The sequence below is a fragment of the Hippocampus zosterae genome, chromosome 4, assembly GCF_025434085.1.
Source record: "Hippocampus zosterae strain Florida chromosome 4, ASM2543408v3, whole genome shotgun sequence".
Lineage (NCBI taxonomy): Eukaryota > Metazoa > Chordata > Actinopteri > Syngnathiformes > Syngnathidae > Hippocampus > Hippocampus zosterae.
The window spans coordinates 29,362,421-29,388,417 of NC_067454.1; the positions used below are offsets into that span (position 1 = coordinate 29,362,421).

At 43.6% G+C, this 25,997-nt stretch overlaps 2 protein-coding genes across 5 annotated transcripts in view; both read left to right on the plus strand.

Annotated features, from left to right (window-relative positions):
* Nucleotides 1–11,301, plus strand: part of LOC127599769 (uncharacterized) — a 131,348-nt gene extending 120,047 nt beyond the window's left edge. The window contains exon 2 of the mRNA XM_052063992.1: nt 10,143–11,301. The gene's annotated coding sequence lies outside the window, so the exon portion shown is untranslated. The remainder of the gene's footprint in view (nt 1–10,142) is intronic.
* Nucleotides 1–25,997, plus strand: part of tpcn2 (two pore segment channel 2) — a 63,911-nt gene that overhangs the window by 36,307 nt on the left and 1,607 nt on the right. For all 4 annotated transcript variants that reach the window (XM_052063909.1, XM_052063910.1, XM_052063908.1 and 1 more), the window contains 13 exons: nt 911–1,002; nt 1,408–1,489; nt 1,922–2,011; nt 2,104–2,223; nt 4,707–4,766; nt 4,862–4,990; nt 6,922–6,971; nt 7,643–7,742; nt 11,313–11,384; nt 12,382–12,455; nt 20,929–21,034; nt 21,890–21,972; nt 22,055–22,136. In XM_052063909.1, the coding sequence (XP_051919869.1) occupies nt 911–1,002; nt 1,408–1,489; nt 1,922–2,011; nt 2,104–2,223; nt 4,707–4,766; nt 4,862–4,990; nt 6,922–6,971; nt 7,643–7,742; nt 11,313–11,384; nt 12,382–12,455; nt 20,929–21,034; nt 21,890–21,972; nt 22,055–22,136 (1,140 nt within the window). The remainder of the gene's footprint in view (nt 1–910; nt 1,003–1,407; nt 1,490–1,921; nt 2,012–2,103; nt 2,224–4,706; nt 4,767–4,861; nt 4,991–6,921; nt 6,972–7,642; nt 7,743–11,312; nt 11,385–12,381; nt 12,456–20,928; nt 21,035–21,889; nt 21,973–22,054; nt 22,137–25,997) is intronic.

Sequence of the window (25,997 nt, forward strand, 5' to 3'; positions counted from 1 at the left end):
TTCCTAAAATTAGAAACCCACTTGGGCAGCTAACATTGGACCCAATTAATTACCAACTCAATTGAATTGCAGATCGAAATGGAAATAAAATGTTCACATTTCGAATTATGTTTTCTTTCTCCATATAAGGTATTTTAGAAAGATTATCGGACCGATGTCATATATTTTAAATGCAAACTGACTTTTACCCTTCAGTGTTGGGGCAGTGAACCAACAAGATTTCCCGTGGCATTTTCCTTCGTTCATTGCGTGATAATAAGTGAGAGCTGTGACTGCTTCACCACGACAATGAGCTAGCTAAATGCCCTAAACATCTGACAGTTCCTGGCCAAGAAGAACACCTCAGTGATGGAGCAAACATCATACTCACCCGACCTAGCTTTGTGTGAGTTTTCCTCTTTCCCAAAAATTGAGGGACCTTGAGGCATCTGTGGATGACCTCAAAATGATCATGATGGCACAGGGGAAAACCTCTGAAAAATCCCCTAGGAATGTATGAAGTGAATATATCCATTGTGCGATCAGTCCTGGAACCTTTCTGACAAAGCTCTGATGTTAGTTTTTTTAATATTCCGTAATTGACAATCAAATTGAGACCTAACTCTCCTCGTATTCCCTTTTTGTGGGGGTTTTGGAAATGTCAGGCCAATAGCCACACCATGTTTGTGGTGATGCTGTATGGCTAAATTGTGATTCATTTTGCACCAAACAATGTCAAGGATTGAACAAACATTTGTCATTGGCGTATCTGCGGGATACGCAAGGCGGCGTGATATTTCGTGTTCAGTCTGAGCCAAGCATTAAAGGCCAGACTTGATTCAGGTTGGCGGCTTGTGCCATTTTTTTTTTTCGTTTATTTTCTTGAAGTCTCAAACATTTTAACAGTTAGCCTGTCATGTTTATCATCCAGATGTCAGTCCAAACATCCATAAACAGAAGGTGTCTAGGAATCCGAGCAGCCTTCCAAGTCCTTCGCTTTCATGACGCTGAGAATGCTGCTAGGTAAGAGCACACTCAGACACATGATGTACTTAAAATGATTCACCTCTTATTAATTCATGGCTTTGTCAAGGCTTTGACCGATTTTTCTTTCAATCCATGACCATGATGATTAGTGGTTTAATGCTAAAGCGATGACTGTACTGAACTAAATTTCTGCATACAGCATTCACATACCTGAAGCATTTTCAAAAATGAAACAACTCATCAAAAATTGCTTATGGGTCTGAAAGTGTAAGTTGGATTCCTACTAAAAGTCTGTTTGTAAACGATGTACAGGTTCTTCTTTGAAGTTATACCCCACTTGTAAATGCACAAATAATGTACCTTAACTGCAAAAAAGTATTGACATTAATTTAATTCTATATAAATCAGCATGTATTGTATTGTATTGTATTGTAATTTTAGGGAACGTGTGCCAATTGATGCTGTGCTACAAGTGATGTCCAGGATCCAGCTGCACAGCTACTACAGAGAGGCCATCACTTCTGTCAGAGTTCATTGTGGCTACATTTAGTACACCGATCGATCCACTTGAACCATGTTCTTTAAATTCAGCATAACTGTCCTGTCAGCGTGATGTAATGTGTCCTGAAAACATATTTGCCTTTTATTCAAATGTGTATTATTTCCCCATTGGAAGGTTTGGGGATTGGGGAAAGTATGCAAAAACAGGAATTTAAGATGAGGGCAAATATTTATTCTCGGCACTGTAGATCTGCTGCTGCTGCTGCAGAGAAACTGGGGTCACAATGTTTGTTTAAAAATAAAAATAAAATCCTTTGTTGAATTAAACCTCACCAAAAGCCCAAATTGGAATGTGAGTTGAAATTCCCCTTGAGGGACACCAATGACGTATAATGAATTCAAAAGCGATACAACCTCTGAATCTTACTTTCACTTTGCTTGATGCTTGTTTCAGGAGACACGTCAGTATCAGACTGAAGGCTTTATGAATAAAGAGCAGTTTAAACAGATATTTGATGAGCTGGATAAAGACCGTATAAACGAGGTACGGTATTTCAAACGGAATGTGAAAGAGCGCAAGGATAATACTCTTTAGTTGGCAGTTGAATATTGTTCATAGACCTGTGTTCTTCACAGCACCCTCCCGCACCACAGTATAACTCGGTGGTATTGCAGAAGCTGCAGGTGACCTTCAGCCACTACTATTTTACTGTATTTGGCTATGTTGTGGCGTTGGCCCATGTGGTCTGCATATGTGTAAGTAAAATACCTTTGTCTTTCTGAGCATGCACAAAAAGCTGTTGTCATGTCCCAGTGTATCAACCTCAAGCTGTCACTTTATCCTGGAGCAGGTCATCCCATACCATAAGTTCACCCCACTACTGAAAGCCTACTTTTTTCAGATTTTGCTGAAATTGTGTGGGCATGTCATAGCATGGCAGGCCAAATTTTGTAATTTCAGCTTGATTTGATCATCAGTTTCCAAGATATTGCAGTTTGATTTTTTTTCACCAAACCCAGGTATCCATGGAAAGAGGAAATCATAAGCAATCCAAATCTGGCATTTGTTTTCCCATGCTATGAGATGACCCAACAGAAAATTGATTTTGAAATTGTATTTTTTTTCGGTGTGATCTGAGGTGAAATTACCCAAATCTGAATCATCCAAAAAGTCTTGTTGCTCTACTATAGTACAGGGTGGCCCACTTAAAAGTAGCCCGGATTTTTTTTTAAATTAAAATATTTTTTTAATTTTTTTCAAAACATGTATTTAATTACGTGAATGTTACAAGTGACCCAAGTCTTTCCAAAACCTGTTTTTATTACTTACAGGTTACAAGAGATGCTGGAAGTGTTCCAAAACTGCTCCGGTTATACACGTTGGCGCTGAGCCAATTTTTGTTTGTTTTAGATTATACACGAACAGTAGTGCTCCTACCTTCTCCGGGTGCGTACCATACCTCAAGAAAATGGTGTTTTCCTTGCAGCAGAGAATAGTGATTGTGGAAGGCTATGTGCGAACCGGATCAATTAAGAAAACACAAGAGGCCTTCACTCGCGAGTACCCACAAACAAAACCACCGGCTAAACGTTGTGTTCAGAGCCTGGTTAAGAAATGGCGAGACACTGGCTCTCTCGCAAACGTGAAGAAGCAGAGACCTAAATTAGTCCGGACGCCCGAAGTTGTCAGTGATGTTCAGCAGCGAATTACAAATAGCCCTCACAAGTCAACTCGGAGACTATCCCAGCAAGTTGGTGTATCACGAACGACATGTCAGCGTGTACTGAATTCTCTGAAACTGAAACCATACCGAATTTCATGTGTTCAGGAACTAAAGCAGCCCGATAAAGCTAAACGCATTAATTACTGTACATGGTTGCTGACTAGCATTGCAGACGGACTTTTGGACCCACTGCTATACTTTATGTCGGACGAAGCATGGTTTCACTTATCAGGATACGTAAATTCCCAGAATACGCGGTACTGGTCTTCTGTGAATCCCCACATGACACGCGAAAAACCACTACATGACCAGAAAATCGGTGTTTGGTGTGCAGTTTCAGGAACACGGATAGTGGGCCCATTTTTCTTTGAATCAACAGTGAATACCGATGTTTATCTGGGCATCTTGGAACAGTTTTACGAGCAACTAACACCACAAGAAAGAATGTACTCCTTCTTCCAACAAGATGGTGCAACATGTCACACGTCCCACATGTCACTGGCATCCATTCATCAAGTCTTTACGGAAGAGCGAACTGTGAGCAAGGGGTTATGGCCACCACGGTCTCCGGACCTGACCTCATGCGATTTTTATCTATGGGGGAATTTAAAAGAAAAGGTGTACGCAAATAATCCTCATACCCTGAACGAACTCAAACAGAACATCACCAACACTATCCGAAGCATCACCTTAGCAGAGCTGCAGTCAGTATCAGCCAACATCCTGTGCCGTGCTCAAAAATGTATAGATGTCAATGGGGGACACTTCCAGCATCTCTTGTAACCTGTAAGTAATAAAAACAGGTTTTGGAAAGACTTGGGTCACTTGTAACATTCACGTAATTAAATACATGTTTTGAAAAAAATTAAAAAAATATTTTAATTTAAAAAAAAATCTAGACTCAGCTTAGAGTCTGATAATTATACTCTGAAAGCTGCTGTATTATTTAGCTATACAGTATTATTTTCCCTATGTTCAAACTCTATTGGACTCTCAAAACTGGCACAGCTTCTAAATAACAGATGCGCAGTCCATCAAAATTCAATCGCATTGGGTTGTGTGACAGGAGTCCTACTGAAATTTGGTTGTCTTTTAAAATTAATTTCCCATTGAGATCGATTGTTTTGGAATAATTTGTTCCAGAGTCAAAACTGTTGACATTTTCAGAATCTGTAGGCTTTAATATATCAGGAAACTGTTTCAAAGTCAGCGTTTGATGTCATAGCTTAAGATGGCCTCATACTGTCCGATTTTAAATGTTTTTTACAGTATTCATCTATACAAATAAATTGTCCTCTTCTGCTGCTAATACTGAAAATAAGGGTAGTAACAAACAAATGTGCATTCGCATTGATACAAACATATCCTATCCCTGGTCAAAGGGAACTTGACCAAGGATGGCGCTACTGGAAATTCCCCACCGATATCCCATCCCAAGAGCCAAGGAAGGAATTGTGTGCACTTGACAGATGGTCCGTGACAGCTTTTAGATGTAAATATTTGTTTGTGATTCAGACTGTGTTGGTATTGAATTCAGACAAGTCCACCGGAGAGAGGGATAACCTTTACATGGAGGTAAGCTAAACCATAAATTATCTTTGATATTGATGAGCATGCAGTATTACTGTGACATTTAAGCAGCACCACTTTCTCTTGTCATTCCATAACAGATTATCAACATGTGTTTTATCATCTACTACCTATCTGAAATGTGTGTAAAGATATTTGCCCTGGGTTGGAAAGGGTACCTTTCCTACAGGAACAACATCTTTGATGGATTCCTCACCATCCTGCTCCTGGTAATTTAGTTTGAAACAACCTTCCTCAAACTTGTCATTGAAATAATTGAGTAATGCATTTCATCTCATGGTATTTACAATGAAAAAGAAAAGTCTGGACTTCCTGTTCAACTGTCGGGTTTTTGTGAGATCAAAACCCCAAGAAATTGCAGCATGAATAATTTCAAAACATTTTCTGTTATTGTGACTTGTAACATGTACAACATGTACAACACAATACACAAAAAAAAAGGAAAAATTTACAAGCGGGTTAATATTAGTTTCTAAAAGCAACTGAGATTACTATGTTGTTGCACAGATGTGCACTCCCTCTAATACTGTAATTTAGGATGTGAATGTGTTCAGAATTAACCAATCAAACTCAATTTAAATGGTACGAATCACACACCGACAACCAATGTTCCCTGTAAATTTCCAAGCGTCTGAGCATTTACATAAACCCCCAGAGCATTCTTTGGACCACGGTGAGCAATATCATGTTCTTCTTTTCTTCCTCTCATAATTTTGCTCCTGTGAATTGGGAATTTCTCCATTGTGAGACTATTCAAGGTTTTCTTATCTTATCAGACATGCACACAGTACAACAAGTATCACACCTGTATGGTTACATGATGGTAGGTATGCTACAAAAGAATTCAAACAAACCACCTTTATATAAAAAAAATACATGTCATTGAAGAGATCTGCGACACAAATAAAACCAGCCCTAGTTTATTTTTAGTTTTATTTTAAGTTAATTTTCAAAACAAACTGTATACAGTACTGTAAATATGGTTCAACATTGTCCACTTCTGTGATCCTGCGCACCAGAGTCACTGTGTACACCAGGGGTGCCCAATACATAGATTGCGATCGACAGGGAGTCAGAGGACTGGTCCCAAGTCGACCACGAGGCGCGCAAGGAGGAAATGGGAGGGAAACGAGATATGTGTCTGTGTGTTTCGGTTTCATTTATGTTCGGGGCGTTCCTGCTGTTGCTCATTGTGGCGTGCGTGCATGTATATGTGTGCATGTGTATATGTTTGCACGTTCATGATTGCATCGATCGCGGGAGGTTGATCGCTTCAAAAGTCTATCTTCGTTCAAAAAAGTTTGGCCACCCCTGGTGTATGCTGAGAGGGTGAGACCAGTGCACAATTTAGAGGCAACATTGCCTGTGACTCTTTTCATGTGCCAATGTAGTTCTGTGTGATCAAATGAAGACATTCTGTGTAGAATTAATTAAAAACATAGATTGTTTTTTTATAATGTTATTTTGATATGTGACATGGATATTTTGCCCTGCGATTGGCTGGCATCTCATTCAGGGTGTCCCCCGCCTACTGCCCGAAGACGGCTGGGATAGGCTCCAGCACCCTCCGCGACCCTTGTGAGGATTAAGCGGTTCGGAGAATGGATGGATGGATGTACATGGATATTTGTGCAAGGGTGCCATAAAGTCAGTGGCATTCGAGGCTCAGAGGAGTGTGCGTGTCCACAAACCATTTACATTGGGTCTAGGCCAATGTAAGAAAAAAAAAAACCAAACCAAACCCAACAACAAGGAAAAGTGTCACTCAAGACCCAAGCAGCGGATAACCTGTTATGACTTCAGCTGAAAACTAGCATTCACGTGCATTGACACTGTTTATTCTTGTGTTAATTAATGCGCACTGTCCCAATGAAATAACTAAATAAAAATAAAAACCATCAGTTCTACATGAAACATCAAACCCTCATTCCTGAGGCCGGTTTAAACCTGTTGCGCATTGTGCTCCAATATAATTAGATCACATCTCAGACTATCAGTGTTAGCACGAACATGGAATTTAGTGCCTGCTTTTGGGGAAATTAGTCAATCAGGCCCCTTGTCTGTACAGGATGTCCTCCTAATTTAGTTTCATGAGTGTATTTCGCTACATTTGTCAATGAACTTTTTTTTCTACCTTTAGGTCCTGCAGATAACTATTTATGTCACCTACCACCTTCCTCATTCACATGTGTAAGTTAAATCTTTAATATGTTGGACTGATTATAATCCCTCAAAAGAGAAATTCAATTCACACTCTGCTGTATATATTTTATGTTGCTCACTACACATACAGTGGACCGAACAGCCATGCAGGCATATGTATAAGGAAAGATGTCATTGGATTCACTCTTCCAAAAAAAACCCCAGAATTTACATTGTAAAGTTTTGCGGCAATTTGATGACTCATTATATGCAGACGTGGTATCGGTCTGTCGCGGTAAAGAAGCAGCTGAGCGAAAGGGCGAAGCTCTCAATTTACCGGTCGATCTACGTCCCAACCCTCATCTATGGTCACGAGCTATGGGCCGTGACCGAAAGAACGAGATCCCGGATACAAGCGGCCGAAATGAGTTTTCTCCGCAGGGTGTCCGGGCTCTCCCTTAGAGATAAGGTGAGACGCTCGGTCATCCGGGAGGGGCTCAGAGTAGACACCCAGCTGGCCTGGGAACACCTCGGGATCCGCCAGGAAGAGCTCTAAGAAGTGGCTAGCGAGAGGGAGTCTGGGCTTCCCTCCTAAAGCTGCTGCCCACGCGACCCGATAAGCGGTGGAAAATGGATGGATGGATTATATGAGAGGTGCCGATTATGATTGAACGCTTCTGCAATCAAAACTGCCTGTGTTTCTGTATGTGTCACGACAGGGACCCATCCTCAGAGAGAGTATTTTCACTGTGGGAGATGGTTAGCTTTGTTAACATGCTGGTTGTCTTCCGCTTCCTGCGCATTATACCAGATATCAAGGTAGGTAGCAGTTGGGTTAGTCAACTTTAACAATGAGTTTGTGCTTACAGAAAGGCTGCACATTTGGTTAAGGAAAGGTACGTTTATCAGTAGAGCACAAAGCAATTAAAATTGCTTTACAGGTGCAGTGTTACCTCTACTTACAAAATTAATTGGTTCTGGAAGAAATTTCTTCGCCAGAGCATATTGTAAGTAGACATGCATTTTCCATGTAAATGCCCTAATCCGTTCAAAGCCCCCCCAAAGTTCAGACATAAATGTTTTCTAAAGCATAAAAATGCATCCAAATTGGAACAAATCCAAATTGGAACAAATGCATGTTACAATTAGATTATTGCACCATAAATAAGATTTATGCACAATGTAAAAAAACAAAGAATGGAGAATAAAAATTAAGATTAAGATATCCTTTATTTGTCCCGCAATGGGGAAATTACAATCAGAATTTAGAAAGGAAAACGCTGGATAGGGAGAAGGGGAAAAAAAACACGCTCGAACTATCCTCTTCTGAGGATAATTTAAGTCTAGGATAAAAAAAGACCCAAGCACATAAATAAGCATATGACAGTTACAACAAGTCACAAGACATAACATGTAATGAGAGGGCGGGTGGATGGGAAGGGGGAGAGGGGGGCCTCGACCGTGACACAGCTTAACTGACCAGCTGCACGGTCCCCGATGTGCTCTGCAGATAATACTACGTCACGGGGGAAAAGAATCGGAGCGATGAAGACTATGACAATAAGGATATGTATGCGCGTGTGATTGTCCAGTGTATGTGTATGCGTGTACTCGGGATGTGAATCTCAGCACTGAGGACGATTCGATACACATCTCGATGCACTACCAGCGATGCGATACTTATACGATACATGGAATTTTCAGGCGACACGATGTGATCCGTTTCACCGTCTTCACGATGTGATACGACGCGATACACATTTAGTTCAAATCAATGCGATGCGATACAGTGCATTTGTTGTGATATTGTGCAATTAAACATGATGCAAATACGCAAAGAAAAAAAGTTAAATAAAAGATGGAATTCAGTATGGTATTGCAAAAAGTAGACCACTTTATCTATCTTCTATATATATATATTGCGCATCGTCCCGCACACGGTCTGTCCTTCCGTCTGTCCCTTTTCAAAACGTACCTACTTCACCGTGCCGCCACTGCGCCGCTCAGGCAGTGGCTGACTACGATCGCGCGGGCATCTTAGCGAAAAAATGTTGTCTACCCACAAGCATTGCAATGAAATTGTTAGTTATTTAGTAGAGCTAAACATCTCTTTATTTTCGCGATAAGCAATGAAGATGAACAAAAAGTTGAACCAAGCAACAACACTTTTGTGGGCCGAAGGCCCACCTTACCAGCCTTCCGCAGGAACTAGCTGATGAGCCGCCCGGAGGGCGGCGAACCACCACCTTACCAGCCTTCCGCAGGAACTAGCTGATGAACCAGCTAGTTCCTTATAAACAGTAGAACGTGTAAAACAACTTATTTAAGCACTTTCACAATTGGGTTTTGTGCAAAGAAAATGTAAACAATTTGGCACCTGAGACTCACAGCTGTTGCTGTAGCGTAAACACAAACAGACTACTCACTGAGTGTCTTATATGAAATATCCATCTCCATAGGACAGAAAAAAATACAATTGAAACAATGTGGCAGTCACAGCCTCAAAGCTGCTGTGTGTATTGTAGCGTACACAGACCACTCTGACTGAGCGTCAAAATGAAATGTCCAAAAGAGTCATCCATATATAGTTTTTCCTTGCGCGGTCACAGTGAGCTGCAAGGGGACCTGGTTTGCCAAGAGTTTCTCCGGTGTCCAACGAGGAACTGGACGGGGAGGCGGGGGGAAACTTGTCGGTGATGTGGTGCCATCGTTTTTAGCGGTCTGCATTTCTGTGGTGCTGCCGTTGTATGGCTTCGTAGTGCGATATTCTTTGCAAATTACGGAGATCTATCAATCTTTCCGTCTTTCTTTTCGAAGCCGTAGTATTTCCAAACATAAGATCTGAATGTTGCGGAAGCATTAAATTCAGTAGTTTCCTCGCTGCTGCTTGCGCGAACTTCCATAGTGTTTCGCTAGTTGTGTACTGGACTGTATGTGACGCCCGGCTACCGTCCGTATTCAACACAAAACGCAAAACAATGATGGTGCATTCATTGCGCCTAGGAAAGGGTACATAGGTGACGTTTAACATGAATAAAACGGCGCTTGAATCGTATTTTACCGATACCCACCAATGCATCGTGATGAATCTCGATTTCACCCGTCAATCGCGTCGTACCCAGTGAATGAGCCGATGCACTCGCATCGCGCACGTGCGCATCGATGTATCGATTATTTTCCACACGCTTAGCGTGTACAGGTCATAGCTGCTTCGTCGAGGTCTGCTCATCATGAAGACAGTCCCGGCTTATCAGTCCATGGCCGAGAAGGAGGGTGGTAATGGTGGGGGCCCTAGATTCCATGCCTACTTCCATCCAGGGGAAAAGGCCAGATAGCGTTGTTTGTTTTGGAGGGACGGCCGCCAACAATTTCAGACAGCCTTGAGTCCGTGGCCTGTATCTCTTCACTGGCGCCGATCAGCCGAATCCGCAAACTCTTTCCGCAGCGCGGATTCCAACTTCTCCATGATGTTGTCGATCGCGCGGAGTCGCTCTAAAACCGCATCAATATTGCGGTTGAGCACAGTCACCGCTTAAGTCTGAGTGTGGGACATTCGCGCCAAACCATTCAGAATCACCGGCAGCTTCTTCACTTCCAATAAAGCCGATCACGTCGGTTCAATTTTGCGATAGAACCGAAAGCTGCCAACACCAAACAGCAGCATACCTGTTATCAAAAAGGCCAATAATGTAGATGTCTTCAACCTCCTCCACGGACAGTATTGCCAGGCACACCGGTCTCCACTTTCTCAATGGATCTAGGGCGTATCCGGCAGTAAATGTCCCCGGAGGGCAAGCAGTCCCCCTGTTCTGTTATATAAAATATTTTTCTCTGCTCTTGCGTCACAACGAAATTCACTACAACGAAAACGAGCCTTCCGCATAAGTCGAATCCAACCTCAGAATGCCACAGCGACCTCTGCTGCTTCGTTTGGAAGCTGTTGAACCACCACACTGGTATACACATGCACAGTAGTACACAAAATATTTGTGATTGTTAGTTTCAGACGCAGCACGAACGTTACATTGCTAAAATGGTGACGAAACGGACCTTTGCAGACCAAGGAGTTAAGAAAAGCATTCACGCTTGAATTACATTGATTGATTGAGCGAGCTTTGCATGTCATGTGTGAGCCCTCCAACAAGCACCTCAACGACAGGAATCACTCGTGTTTTGCGATTGATTTGGTACCCCACCCCTCGCCCGCTAAAAGTGAAAAAACGCGAAGTAGTATTTGCCCCTCGCCCGACAGAAATGTTCATGTTTGTGTGTGGATGGATCTTTTTTTTTTTTAAATAAGTATGTTATATGTGATAAATAAACCAACAAATTAGTCTCATGACAAAATATTTCTCCTCAATGCACTGATACAAGTATTTTGTTCTGCAGCTAATGGCTTTGGTTGCAAGCACCTTGTTGGACCTGGTGAAAAACCTAAGAGCCTTTGCAGGGATTCTGGTGGTGAGTTAATGAAGGCTCCCTCAATGACCACCTTAGATGACGAATTTGGGAATGAAATGTTAATATGTATTCTTACTCAAACTATACTCAGCATAATGATTGTTGCTGTTTGGATGTGTAGAGCATATTACATGTACTGTGCATAGTGTATGTGCTGACCAAAATCTAATTGAATTAAAAAGCAATGCTAATGATTTCAAAAATGTATATCATTATATAATGATATATATATAATATATATAATGATATATGTATATCATATCGTTCCTACCGACTGCTGTCAGGCTGATGAATAAAAAATAAAAAAAAATAATAATAATTAAATTATGTGAAGGAAAATTGTAAATAGTACTGCTATTTATCCATTTGTGTTCATATTGTATTTAATTGAAAGATGTTTGTTGGTGTTTTTCTCTTTCTCCTTTCTTCTTTCTGCATACATTCTTGCTGCTGGAGGCTGTAAATTTCCCCAGTGTGGGACGAATAAAGGATATATATGCCTCTAATTTGATGCTATGTATCACTGTTGCGACATTTTGTTAGTCTTGACTTCACCTGATTCATTGCCGTTTTGTGCAAAAAAACCACAGCCTTGCTTATTTTGTTTTTTGTTGCAATTTTTGTCCTTCTGTGTCAAGAGGAGTTATTTTTTTTCTTCAAGCCGTATCGTAATACAGCATAACAACAATTGGGGTTATTTTAACATGATTTTCTCAATCCCGTTGAAATTGTCATGCTGTTTGATTGCTTGTATTTTATGAAGTTAGAAATCTAAAGGAGGGACCGGCATGAAGCTGCTTCCTCGACGAACAAGGAGTGTGCTAAATAATTTACTCTGTGATGAAAATAAACAGAGTTTAGGATTTAAGGGGTGTTTTCATTTAATAATTTAAATGGTGATCTTAAATTTCACAGTCAACTTTTCTTTTTTTCTTGTGAACATAAAAAGCAGGGTGATAGCACATTCAAATTCGAATGCACATTGTTCTCTCTGCAGGTGGTTTACTACATATTTGCTGTGTTTGGCATCTGGCTGTTTGAAGGGGCCATCAAACCACCGCCAGATATGAGGTAAAGACAAATTATTCACACACACACACACATATAATGACATCCTCCTGGCAAATGACTCTGGAGACCACGTGTGTCTGGTTTTATTGGACTTAACTGCAGCATTTGATACAGTGGATCACAGTATTCTGCTGACTCGTTTGCAGCACTTGGTGGGCATTGGTGGGAGTGCTCTTGATTGGTTTAGGTCCTATCTAGCTGACAGGACCTTTTGTGTCAGCCTTGGCTGCTCTGAATCACGCACTGCTCCCCTGTCATGTGGTGTTCCACAGGGCTCAATTCTGGGGCCTCTGCTGTTCTCGCTGTATCTGCTCCCATTGGGTTCCATCTTAAGGAAACATGGTATTCCTTTCCACTGCTATGCAGATGACTGCCAGATCTATGTCCCACTGAGCAAGAAAGACACCTTCTCATTAAGGCCACTCCTATCCTGTCTGGAAGAAATCAAAACCTGGATGGCACAAAATTTCTTGAAGTTCAACGAAAAGAAGACAGAGGTGATATTGTTTGGCCCCAGTGGACCTTGTACATTTCATCCTGTAGACTTGGGCCCCCTATCTCCTTATCTGAAATCAACGGTCTCAAACTTGGGACTTAAACTGGACAGTGATTTCAAACTCGATCGGCAAATTGGTGCCGTTGTTAAATCCAGCTTCTTTCACCTTAGACAGCTGGCCAAAATAAAACCTTTCCTCTCACATGAACACTTTGAGACAGTAATTCATGCCTTTGTCACATCCCGGCTCGATTACTGCAACGCCCTGTACTTTGGAGTCAGCCAGTCCTCCATCAAGCGCCTTCAGCTGGTACAGAATGCCGCTGCTCGCCTCTTGACTGGTACTCGTAAGAGGGAGCATATAACTCCTACTTTGGCATCCCTTCACTGGCTCCCCATTCATTTTAGAATTATTTTTAAGATCCTCCTCTTTGTTTTCAAATCTCTGAATAATCTCGCGCCACCTTACCTCTCTGAGCTCATACGCCCCTACACCCCTGCCCGGCGCCTCAGGTCTGTGGACCAGTCTTTGCTAGACGTACCAAGAACTAAACTGAGGCTCAGAGGGGATCGAGCCTTTTCTGTTGCTGGTCCATCTCTCTGGAATGACCTCCCACTGAACATTCGGCAAGCCTCCTCGCTGCCCATCTTTAAAGCCCTCCTCAAAACTCACTTGTATTCTTTGGCGTTTGACTCAGCATGACTTAGATTTGCTATTGGTTTTACTGTTTGGTGCTTTCTACCGCCTTATTACTTATTACTGATTCGTCTTACTGTTTATTGTATATGTTAAATCGCTCCATGTACAGCACTTTGTATGCAGCGATGGCTGTTTGAAAGTGCTCTATAAATACTGTTGACTTGACTTGACTTGACATTATATATATATATATATATATATATATATATATATATATATTAGAGCTCACGTGGACAATGACAGTGATACCTGAAGGGGCGTGATTGGGAGGAACGGCCCCCCCGATCAGAACCCGAGTGGTGTTTTGTTATTGGACTTCTGTGCTCGTCACGGATTGTCCATAACGAACACCTTGTTCAAACATAAGGGTGTCGATATGTGCACTTGGCACCAGGACACCCTAGGCCGCAGTTCGATGATCGACTTTGTAGTTGTATCATCGGATTTGCGGCCGCATGTTCTGGACACTCGGGTGAAGAGAGGGGCGGAGCTGTCAACTGATCACCACCTGGTGGTGAGTAGGCTCCGATGGTGGGGGAAGATGCCGGTCCGTCCTGGCAGACCCAAACGTATAGTGAGGGTTTGTTGGGAGCGTCTGGCGGAATCCCCTGTCAGAAGGAGTTTCAACTCCCACCTCCGACAGAGCTTTTCCCATGTTCCGGGGGAGGCGGGGGACATTGAGCCCGAGTGGACCATGTTCCGTGCCTCTATTGTTGAGGCGGCCAATCTGAGTTGTGGCCGTAAGGTGGTTGGTGCCTGTCGTGGCGGCAACCCCCGTACTCGCTGGTGGACACAAGGCAGTAAGGGATGCCGTCAAGCTGAAGAAGGAGTCCTATCGAGCCTTGATGGCCTGTGGGACCCCAGAGACAGCTGACGGGTATCGACTGGCCAAGCGGACGGCGGCTTCGGTAGTCGCCGAGGCAAAAACCCGAGCGTGGGAAGAGTTCGGTGAGGCCATGGAAGCAGACTTCCGGACGGCTTCGAGGAAATTCTGGTCCACCATCCGACCTGTCTCTCCACAACATGGAAGCTCATGTCAGGCATCATTGCGGCTAAGATAAGTGGACACATGGATCAATACATGAACGAAGCGCATAAGGGCATTGGTAGAGATACCAGAGGAGCCAAACATCAGCTCCTGGTTGACAGAACAGTCGCACAAGACTGCAGGTCCCGACGTACCAACCTGTGCACAGCTTGGATTGATTACAAGAAAGCCTATGACTCGATGCCACATACAAGGATCACTGAATGCTTGGAGTTGTCTAAGGTGAACAGGACCCTAAGAGCTTTCATTGCGAACTCGATGAGGATGTGGAAAACCACACTTTAAGCCAATGGCAAGCCACTTACCCAAGTGTCCATCAAATGTGGCAAATACCAAGGTGATGCATCTCCCCACTGCTGTTCTGCATAGGACTGAACCCCCTAAGCCAAGTAATCACCAAGACAGGCTATGGATACCGCCTCAGAAATGGAGCTACAATCAGTCACCTCCTCTACATGGATGACATAAATCTGTATGCTAAGAGCGAAAGGGACATAGATTCCCTGATCCACACAACCAGGATCTACAGCAGCGACATCGGGATGTCATTCGGGCTTGAGAAATGTAGTCGGATGGTGACTAAGAGAGGAAAGGTAGTACGTACTGAAGGGGTCTCACTCCCTGAGGGAACAATAGCAGACATTGAGGACAGCTACAAGTACCTTGGTATACCAGAAGCCAATGGCAACCTCGAACTGGCAACCAGGAAAGCGGCTACGGCCAAATACCTCCAGCGAGTGAGGCAAGTCCTAAGAAGCCAGCTCAATGGCAAGAATAAGACCCGGGCAATAAACAGCTATGCCCTGCCAGTGATCAGATACCCTGCAGGAATAATAAGGTGGCCAAAGGAAGAGATTCAGACCACGGACGTTAATACCCGAAAGCTCCTAACCATGCATGGAGGGTTCCATCCCAAATCCAGCACCCTGAGACTGTACGCAAGCCGAAAGGAAGGAGGCCGGGGACAAGTGAGTGTGAGAGCCACTGTCCAGGATGAAACATCCAAGCTCCATGAATACATCAAGGAGAAGGCTCCAACGGATGACGTACTCAGAGAATGTCTCAGGCAATGGGGAACAGAAGATGAGGTGCTGGAAGAGGGACCATCATGGGAGGACAAGCCCCTACACGGGATGTACCACTGGACCATAACTGAAGTGGCTGATCTCAAGAAGTCCTATCAGTGGCTAGAGAGGGCTGGCCTGAAGGACAGCACAGAGGCACTCATCCTGGCTGCTCAGGAGCAGGCCTTGAGCACCAGAGCCATCGAGGCCCAGATATACCACACCAGACAAGACCCAAGGTGTAGGTTGTGCAAAGAGGCACCTGAGACGATCCAACACATAACTGCAGGGTGTAAGATGCTGGCAGGGAAAGCCTACATGGAACGCCATAACCAGGTGGCTGGCATAGTCTACCGAAACATCTGTGCGGAGTATGGACTGGAAACCCTAAGGTCAAAATGGGAAACACCTCCGAACGTGGTAGAGAATGACAGAGCGAAGATCCTGTGGGACTTCCACATCCAGACTGACAAGATGGTAATGGCGAACCAACCAGATATCGTGATCATAGATAAAGGGCAGAGGAAAGCCGTTGTAGTGGATGTAGCGGTCCCAAGTGATGGAAACATCAGGAAGAAGGAACATGAGAAACTCGAGAAATACCAAGGGCTCAGAGAGGAGCTGGAGAGAGCCTGGAAGGTAAAGGTGACAGTCGTGCCTGTGGTGGTCGGAGCACTTGGGGCAGTGACCCCCAAACTAGATGAGTGGTTGCAACAGATCCTGGGAACAACATCGGGCATCTCAGTCCAGAAATGTGCAGTGCTGGGAACAGCAAGGATACTGCGCAGAACCCTCAAGCTTCCTGGTCTCTGGTAGAGGACCCGAGCTGAATGAGGGACGGACACCACCCGAGGGGTGAGATGAGGATATTTTTTTTTTAAAATAAATCCTCGTCTCACCCCCCCTTTCTCGAGTTTCTCATGTTCCTTCTTCCGGTAGACTATGCCAGCCACCTGGTTATGGCGTTCCATGTAGGCTTTCCCTGCCAGCATCTTACACCCTGCAGTTATGTGTTGGATCGTCTCAGGTGCCTCTTTGCACAACCTACACCTTGGGTCTTGTCTGGTGTGGTATATCTGGGCCTCGATGGCTCTGGTGCTCAAGGCCTGCTCCTGAGCAGCCAGGATGAGTGCCTCTGTGCTGTCCTTCAGGCCAGCCCTCTCTAGCCACTGATAGGACTTCTTGAGATCAGCCACTTCAGTTATGGTCCAGTGGTACATCCCGTGTAGGGGCTTGTCCTCCCATGATGGTCCCTCTTCCAGCACCTCATCTTCTGTTCCCCATTGCCTGAGACATTCTCTGAGTACGTCATCCGTTGGAGCCTTCTCCTTGATGTATTCATGGAGCTTGGATGTTTCATCCTGGACAATGGCTCTCACACTCACTAGTCCCCGGCCTCCTTCCTTTTGGCTTGCGTACAGTCTCAGGGTGCTGGATTTGGGATGGAACCCTCCATGCATGGTTAGGAGCTTTCGGGTCTTGACATCCGTGGTCTGAATCTCTTCCTTTGGCCACCTTATTATTCCTGCAGGGTATCTGATCACTGGCAGGGCATAGCTGTTTATTGCCCGGGTCTTATTCTTGCCATTGAGCTGGCTTCTTAGGACTTGCCTCACTCGCTGAAGGTATTTGGCCGTAGCCGTTTTCCTTGTTGCCAGTTCGAGGTTGCCATTGGCTTTTGGTATACCAAGGTACTTGTAGTTGTCCTCAATGTCTGCTATTGTTCCTTCAGGGAGTGAGACCCCTTCAGTGCGGACTACCTTTCCTCTCTTTGTCACCATCCGACTACATTTCTCAAGCCCGAATGACATCCCGATGTCGCTGCTGTAGATCCTGGTTGTGTGGATCAGGGAGTCTATGTCCCTTTCGCTCTTAGCATACAGCTTTATGTCATCCATGTAGAGGAGGTGAGTGATCGTAGCTCCATTTCTGAGGCGGTATCCATAGCCTGTCTTGGTGATTACTTGGCTTGGGGGGTTCAGTCCAATGCAGAACATCAGTGGCGAGAGTGCATCACCTTGGTATATGCCACTTTTGATGGACACTTGGGTAAGTGGCTTGCCATTGGCTTCAAGTGTGGTTTTCCACATCCTCTTGGAGTTCGCTACAAAGGCTCTTAGGGTCCTGTTCACCTTATACAACTCCAAGCATTCAGTGATCCATGTGTGTGGCATTGAGTCATAGGCTTTCTTGTAATCAATCCAGGCTGTGCACAGGTTGGTACGTCGGGACCTGCAGTCTTGTGCGACTGTTCTGTCAACCAGGAGGTGATGTTTGGCTCCTCTGGTATCTGTACCAATGCCCTTCTGTGTTTCGCTCATGTATTGATCCATGTGTCCATTTATCTTAGCCGCAATGATGCCTGACATGAGCTTCCATGTTGTGGAGAGACGGGTTATTGGCCGATAGTTGGATGGGACTGCACCCTTCGAGGGATCCTTCATGATCAGGATCGTTCGCCCTTCGGTTAGGTCAGAGGGGATCGAGCCTTTTCTGTTGCTGGTCCCTCTCTCTGGAATGACCTCCCACTGAACATTCGGCAAGCCTCCTCGCTGCCCATCTTTAAAGCCCTCCTCAAAACCCACTTGTATTCTTTGGCGTTCGACTCAGCATGATTTTACTGCTTGGTGCTTTCTACCGCCTTTATTACCATTTCGTCTTACTGTTTATTGTGTATGTTAAATCGCTCCATGTACAGCACTTTGTCTGCAGCGATGGCTGTTTGAAAGTGCTCTATAAATACTGTTGACTTGACTTGACTTCGGTTAGCCATTCTGGGTGAGTCCCATCCCTCAGCAGTTGGTTCATTTGTGCTGCTAGGCGCTCATGGAGTGCTGTGAGTTTCTTTAGCCAGTAGGTGTCCTCTTTCCTGTATGTCTGCCACTGTTATGGTAACTGGGTTATGTTCAGGGAGGTTGCTGTGCTCCTCTCTCAGGGTCACCAGCCATTGTGCACTGCTGTTATGTACAACCTCCTTCTCCCATATGCCTTTCCAGTACCTTTCAGTTTCCAGTCTTGGTGGGTCATCTCTGTTATTAGGACCCTGCCACTGAGCTTACACTTTTACAGGTTGTGTTGCGAACAGCCTGTTTATTCGTCTGGCCTCATTCTCTTTCGTGTACCGTTTTAGGCGGCTGGACAAGGCTTGGAGCCTTTGTTTGGCAGTTTCGAGTGCTTCAGGTATGGTCATCTGGATGTACCTCTCGGATATCGGCCTTTTCATCACACCTCTCTGGGCCTCCGTCAATTGGCTCACATCTTTCCGAGCCGCATCTTAGATTCCAACCGTCTTTTCCATGGTGGGTAACGTATGTGATGGCTTCCATGGTTGCTCTTATAGCCAAGCATCTCAAGGATCACTGGTTTCCGTGATCGTTACATTAGGGATCGCCCTCAGTGCTGCATTCACACTTTCCATGAGACTTCCAGGTGGTACTTCACATAGCCGTTGTAATCGGTTTCTCAGTTGCCCAGCTTTCATTCTCGCCATGATCTTAGCTTTCAGGTCAGTTGCTGCCTTGCTCAGCATTTCATGCATTGGGGCTGGCCTCCCAATCTCATCATATGCATTCATTGGGGCTTTCCTCCTAATCTCTGGTATGACCTCCTCCTCTGATCTAGCAGCCTGGTGCCCTTCACCATGGAACCTGCGTTGTACCTCATCAATCTCAAGTTGTGACAGCAGTTGTCGTTTGTGGATGTTGAAACACTGAGCTACTAGTTGTTTCGTGGTCAACCGTGACTGTGGGTTTCAAAGTAACCATTTAGCCCACATTCCTTGCATGTAACCCCTCTGACTCGGGTTGCGTGAGTAGTATCATTCCAACAGAGCCATGTTATAGCATCTCGCCCATCTCCGCTTTGTTCCAATAGCCCATTTTTCATCAAGGTGCTCTGGTTCCCCAGCGCCTGACGCAGACCTTGTTTGGCCGGGCGACGTCTGAGCCGGCATGTCATTCATTTTATTGTCTCTCATCATTGTATGAGGTAGGCATTAGCGTGAAGGATCTTGCCCAAGGACCCACACTGGATAAGATAAGATAAGATAAGAAAAACCTTTATTAGTCTCACATGGTGTTATGTGCTCATTTTTTGCCCCAAGCGGGATTCGAACCACCGTCTCCCGTATGCCAAACCGATGCCTTAATCAAGCCGCATATGTATGTGTGTGTGTGTATATATATATAAATCCTCATCTCACCCCTCGGGTGGTGTCCATCCCGCATTCAGCTTCTGTGTTTCGCACTGCCGTGGCTGACAAAACAAACATGTGCGTGGACCTGTGCAGCGCGCTTGTTTTTTTATTCCTGGTTTATTTATAGAGCAACTAACATCCGCTGTGACTTGTGCCATGTTAATCTCGCGAGAAAAAATTTAATCCCATTAAAATTAATTTAAATTGATGCTGATAACAACGCTATTAACTGACAGCTCTCATACATATATATATCAATTAATAAATTCCTCCTCTCACCCCTCGGGTGGTGTCCGTCACACACTCAGGCAGCTCGGGTCTTCTACCAGAGGCCAGGAAGCTTGAGGGTTCTTTGCAGTATCCTTGCTGTTCCCAGCACTGCGTTTTTCTCGCCTGAGATGTCTGATGTTGTTCCCGGGATCTGTTGCAACCACTCATCCAGTTTGGGGGTCACTGCCCCGAGTGCTGCGACCACCACAGGCACGACTGTCACCTTTACCTCCTAGGCTCTCTCCAGCTCCTCTCTGAGCCCTTGGTATTTCTCAAGTTTCTCATGCTCCTTCTTTCTGATGTTTCCATCATTTGGACTGCTACATCCACTGCAGTGGCTTTTCTCTGCCCTTTATCTATGATCACGACATCTGGTTGGTTCGCCATTGTATCCGGAAGTATCCGGAAGTCCCACATGATCTTTGCTCAGTCATTCTCCACTGCCTTTGGAGGTGTTTCCCATTTTGACCTTGGGGTTTCCAGTCCATACTCTGCACAAATGTTTCGTCGGCTATGCCAGCCACCTGGGGTTGTGGCGTTCCAGGTTTTTTTAAACTCACAACTGTTCATCGTAGAACTGATCATTTTGGCTCACGTCTAAATGTCTGCTTTTAGCTCTAGTTAGTTTTGTCACTAAACTGTCACTAAACTCAAGCCATGCATTTCCTCATTTTGTCATGGACAATTCTTGTGTTTTCAGTGTGAAATACAATACAAGCATGGAACACATCACTTCGAACTTCAGCACTGAGTGCGGCACCTATGAACAGCTCGGGTACTGGCCAAACAATTTTGATGACTTTGCTGTAAGTGTGTGCTTTGTTTGCAGCTATTGAGTTTGTTCTTCAGCCCCGCCTCCCGTTTTGCAATGGTTCTTCCATTGCTAATAGTTTAATGAATGTAATATTTGAAATAGTCAGTGACCCAATTTTGGGAAGAAAAAAAACAGCAATATTTGTTTTCAGCTCCTTTTTGGAGTGTAATTTCTGCTTTGAGAGAATGTTCCATTTAAGTAAACAATATATGAGAAGGGAACTTCTTATATATTGTTTACTTGTCAGCAGTTATACAGTATCATCAACATACACCATTAGCTGCCGTACATTCCCGTTCCCTAACATTGCCTCCGCCATGTTTGAAACTAAAGTGGCACACTTTGGATTCTGAGTTGTTCTTTGTTGTTCTCCAATTTCATCATTTTCTCTCCTCACGATATACATTTCTTTATTTTGGACAATGAATGATGGATGTCTTGCCGAGTGCTATACCTAGTTGAGCTCATGAAATTGACAAATATAACGTGTGAGAAATTCCAAATGCCTACACTTGATGGAAGTGTGTTACTAATAGCATTCCCATACAATTGTGCATTCTCGTCTTACATACGTGACGTTTTCTGGCGACACACTCAATAAACGTGGTGGCCAGCTGTATTATTTTCAACATTGTTTTTAAAGTTCTTAACCCTTTCTTTGACGGCGGTTACTTCAGTGGACAGTTTATCATGTTATTAGGTTGCTGGGTGCATGAAATGATAATATGTACATGAAAAATGATGAACAAAACGTTAACTTTTTACTGCCGCAAATATTTGAAGTATCACTTTCATGAACTATTTTATGTACTTAATTAACTTTAAAAACCCTTCCTTTTTGTCGTAGGCGGCCATCATTTTGCTGTATGATGTTATGATAATCAACAACTGGCAGGCCTTCATGGATGCATACACCAGATATACCACTGAGTGAGGAAAAAAATTGCAGTAAACATAACGCAGAAATTGAATCAGATGTTGAAGAAACTTAAGTGTGTTTCATGTTTCTCAGATGGTCGAAAGTCTACTTTGTGTGTTGGTGGTTCACCTCCTCTGTCATGTGGGTAAACTTGTTCGTGGCACTCATCCTAGAGGTCAGTACACCCAACGCACAAATCTGTTGAAAAAAAAATTGATAGTACAAGATAAATTCGTTGGATGAAAACGTAACTTAAGGACTACATGACTGAATCAGCCTTCATGATCAATCGAGTGATGCCCAGGAGTCACAGACAATTTTATATCTTAAGAGTGGGAGAAAAAAAAAATTGATGCCCACTGATTTTGGAAGTTTTCAAATTAAAAAAAAAAAAATCAATGAACAGTCAGATTTTTATGGCAGTTGGACAAAGCAGAGAAACAGTTAATTCCCGCAAGCTAAAATCAAAACAGAGCTTTGCAGCCTCAACATCAGCCCTGCGGGACAAGCTTGAGTTTGTGCTACTGCGGGCTTCCATATGGGTTCCGGTTACCGTAACTTCCGTTGTTATGAATCAATTGTTAATGTAATATCTTAGTCGCAATTTTAATGCTTAGGTTTTTATTCCGAGTGAGGGAATTTCCGTTTGACAGATGTCCATAGCTCCGGTTTCCTCCCACATTCCAAAAACATGCGTGGCAGGCTGATTGAACACTCTAAATTGTCCCTAGGTGTGAGTGTGAGCGTGAATTGTTGTTCGTCTCTATGTGCCCTGCGATTGGCTGGCAACCGATTCAGGGTGTCCCCCGCCTACTGCCCGGAGACGGCTGGGATAGGCTCCAGCACACCCCGCGACCCTAGTGAGGATCAAGCGGCTCGGAAGATGAATGAATGAAAAAAGATGTCCATAGGTGGGAATAGTTTCTGTCCTTGGTAGTGAACGGTAAGTGTCACAATGAGAGTTCTGTAGGCTGCTTGTCAACATGATCAATTGCTCCGCAGTAATGAAACGTAACAACACAAAACTACTGAACGGCAAACCAACATATTTTGTGCAGTTTTTCACCCCCAAAAAATAAACTCACTTTAAATTGTAATATTATTGAATTAAGACCGTCTTTGTCATGTATATATCTAAATCTGTAAAAAAAAAAAAATAGTAGACCTACTCAGTTGTAGTATCAGGCAACATAAAACCTGGTGTAACTGCAATGAGGCCATGTCTGCCATCTAGTGGTGAATCCTCTTGTACTTTCAGATTTTTTTTCACTATTTTTCTGGTATTTAGGGTATTTTCCGGTCCCATTTTCCAACCCCTGGAAAATGGAAGGTTGGCTCATTGTGGTCGGGTGCCGCCCGGCCGCCAGTTGCACTTCCCTGTTCTGTGCATTCCTAGCATACACTGCCCATAATCCCAATGCGGACAAAAGGGATATAAAAAATATATATGGATTAAAGTGGATTGATGCACAACATAGGTCAAAAGTGATCCAGCTGAGTTTATATTTTCGATATCTTTGCAGTAAATTAATTTCTTCATTCGGTATACAAGGTATTCCTCAATTAACTTTTTGACCATCATACACAGTTTTTTTCCTATCTTTTTGAATGAAATACATTTTTCTATCACTACTCTTCTAATGCACAACATGGGTCTAAAATGACCCATATTCATTTTGTATGTTATGTCATGCAAGGTTTTTTTAATGATGTAACTTTGAAAACATTTAATTTTATCAATTACTCTTCCAGGTATGCAGTAAATATTTTGTTTTTAATTACCACTCATCATTATTTCCAACTGTCCTTTCTTTAAGTAAAAACAGGCACAGCTTTTGTATTTCTACCTCAAGGTTACACACAGGGCGGCCTGGTATTTGAGTGGTTAGCACATTGATTTCACACTGCATTGCGTGGGTTTTCTCCGGGTCCTCCGGTTTCCTCCCACATTCCAAAAACATGCATGGCAGGCTGATTGAACACTCAAAATTGTCCTTTGGTGTGAGTGTGAGTGTGAATGGTTGTTCGTTTCTGTGTGCCCTGCGATTCACTGGCAACCGGTTCAGGGTGTCCCCCGCCTACTGCCCCGAAGACAGCTGGGATAGGCTCAAGCACCCCCCGCGACCCTATCAAGGATCAAGTGGTTCGGAAAATGAATGAATGAATGAAAGTGTGCCATCTCTAATACAGTACATGTAAGTATTGTGTTTCAATTGCTTTAATGTTGCCTCAAAGGATATTTGGTGACAATTGTGAATGAAGACCCAGATATTTTCACTCGGTCAAGATGGTATTGTGGGTGTATCTGGAAATCCAGCTTTCCTGGATGAAGAAGACTCCTCTTATGACGCAGAAAACTCCTCTGATCAATCTTCTGAAGAGGAAACTCAGACTGAGTCCAATAGACCGAGTAAAAATGGATCTTAGAATCCCCCACACTCATGGCAGAACAAGAAGCCACAAACACTCTGAGGCAGGGATGAGATTTTTCCGCTTTTTGGCGGAATTTCGCTCTTTTCCAGTCAAAATGGACCTTTTTTATATTGTTCCAAATCAGTTGAGAAAAATTTAGCGGGGGGAGTGTAGGGTCTGGTGTTATTTCTGGGCTGCCGGACTTACTTGTCTTCGGCAGACTCGAGACTCGTAATGTTTACAAATAAAGTTTGTAAGTATCCATTTTGAATCTCGTTTTTTTCTCGCAAAGCGTTTGTTGTGACTTCGTATATGGGCTAAAACCAATGTCTTACAAGTTGTGATTGGTCGCTATTTCGGCAAACGCAGAATCACAACCAACCCGTGGTCGCCTTCCTAAACAACTTTCAAGCTATTTCTGAATGGTTTTGCATGAGGGATGTAGTGTATTCAAATTACTTTTGTATGTGGTCTATATTAAACAAATGCCGAATAGTATCGAGACTCGTGACGAAGCTAAAGTGCGTCAGATAGATGCGGATCTGAAAAACAAGTTTCAATGGGACTTGTTGGATAGAAAGCTGATGGTGTCCCCAGTAGGAATCAGTAAAGAGGAACTTGTCTGTGCTTGTGTCAGATTTCGTGAAAAAGCTCAATGTCGCTGGTAAAGATGTCATTCTATACGGAAAATGCATTCATAACCCATATATAGTAAACAGTTTGGGACTTCACTATCACTGTATGAGGTACAACTCAACAGCTTTTTATCACATTTACACAACATTTTATGAATACAAGTAATGAACAAATCTTAAATATGGCAGGGAATGGGTTTCCTTTTTTAGTCTTGATTTTGAATAGCAAATTAGGAGTTACATGTTGTTGCTCACCAGGAATGCATAAGCAAAATGCACAAAGCCCTATGTCAAATTTTCACTTGAAAGAATAGTAAACAATCTTGGGATTTTCTTCTGTGAAAGTTTCAAGTAGTGTGTACATTGAATACACTTCATCTTTAGAATGTTTAGTATAAAGTGTCGATTTTGTAAGCAAATAAGGAATGGTATTTCAGCAAAAAATGTAAAATTTTGTTGATAAAATTAATGGTTTTAAGGCTTTCAAATCTCTCAAACCCATTCGCTTCCGGGGGCTTTGCCCCCAGGGCCACCATACGAAGCATTGCCCCTGGACCCCACTGCGGCCCCCAGACCCCCGGCTGATTTTCAGATTTGTTCATCACTAGCCACTCTAATCCCTCTGAGAACATCAGCTGTTTCACCAAAAGATGCCTGGGATATGTTCATGAGTGACAGCATCATTGAGGAGATTCTAAAATGCACCAACATGGTGGGACAAAGAACCACTACAACAAAAGGGAAAGAGTGGAGAAACACTGCCAAAAAAGAATTCATGGGCTTTATCGGTTTGACCCTCAATTGCAGGGGACTGTGTCCCCATAAATGAGTAGTTTGTGCCATTCCCAAGCAGGTGCATGTTCCGCCAGGACATGCCCAGAAAGCCTGCAAAATATGGACGAAGAATCTTCTGGATGTGTGACGCAAGGGTACCTTATGGAATAGAAGGACCTGTCTTTCCATGGAGACAGCGAAGACTGGAGGGTCAT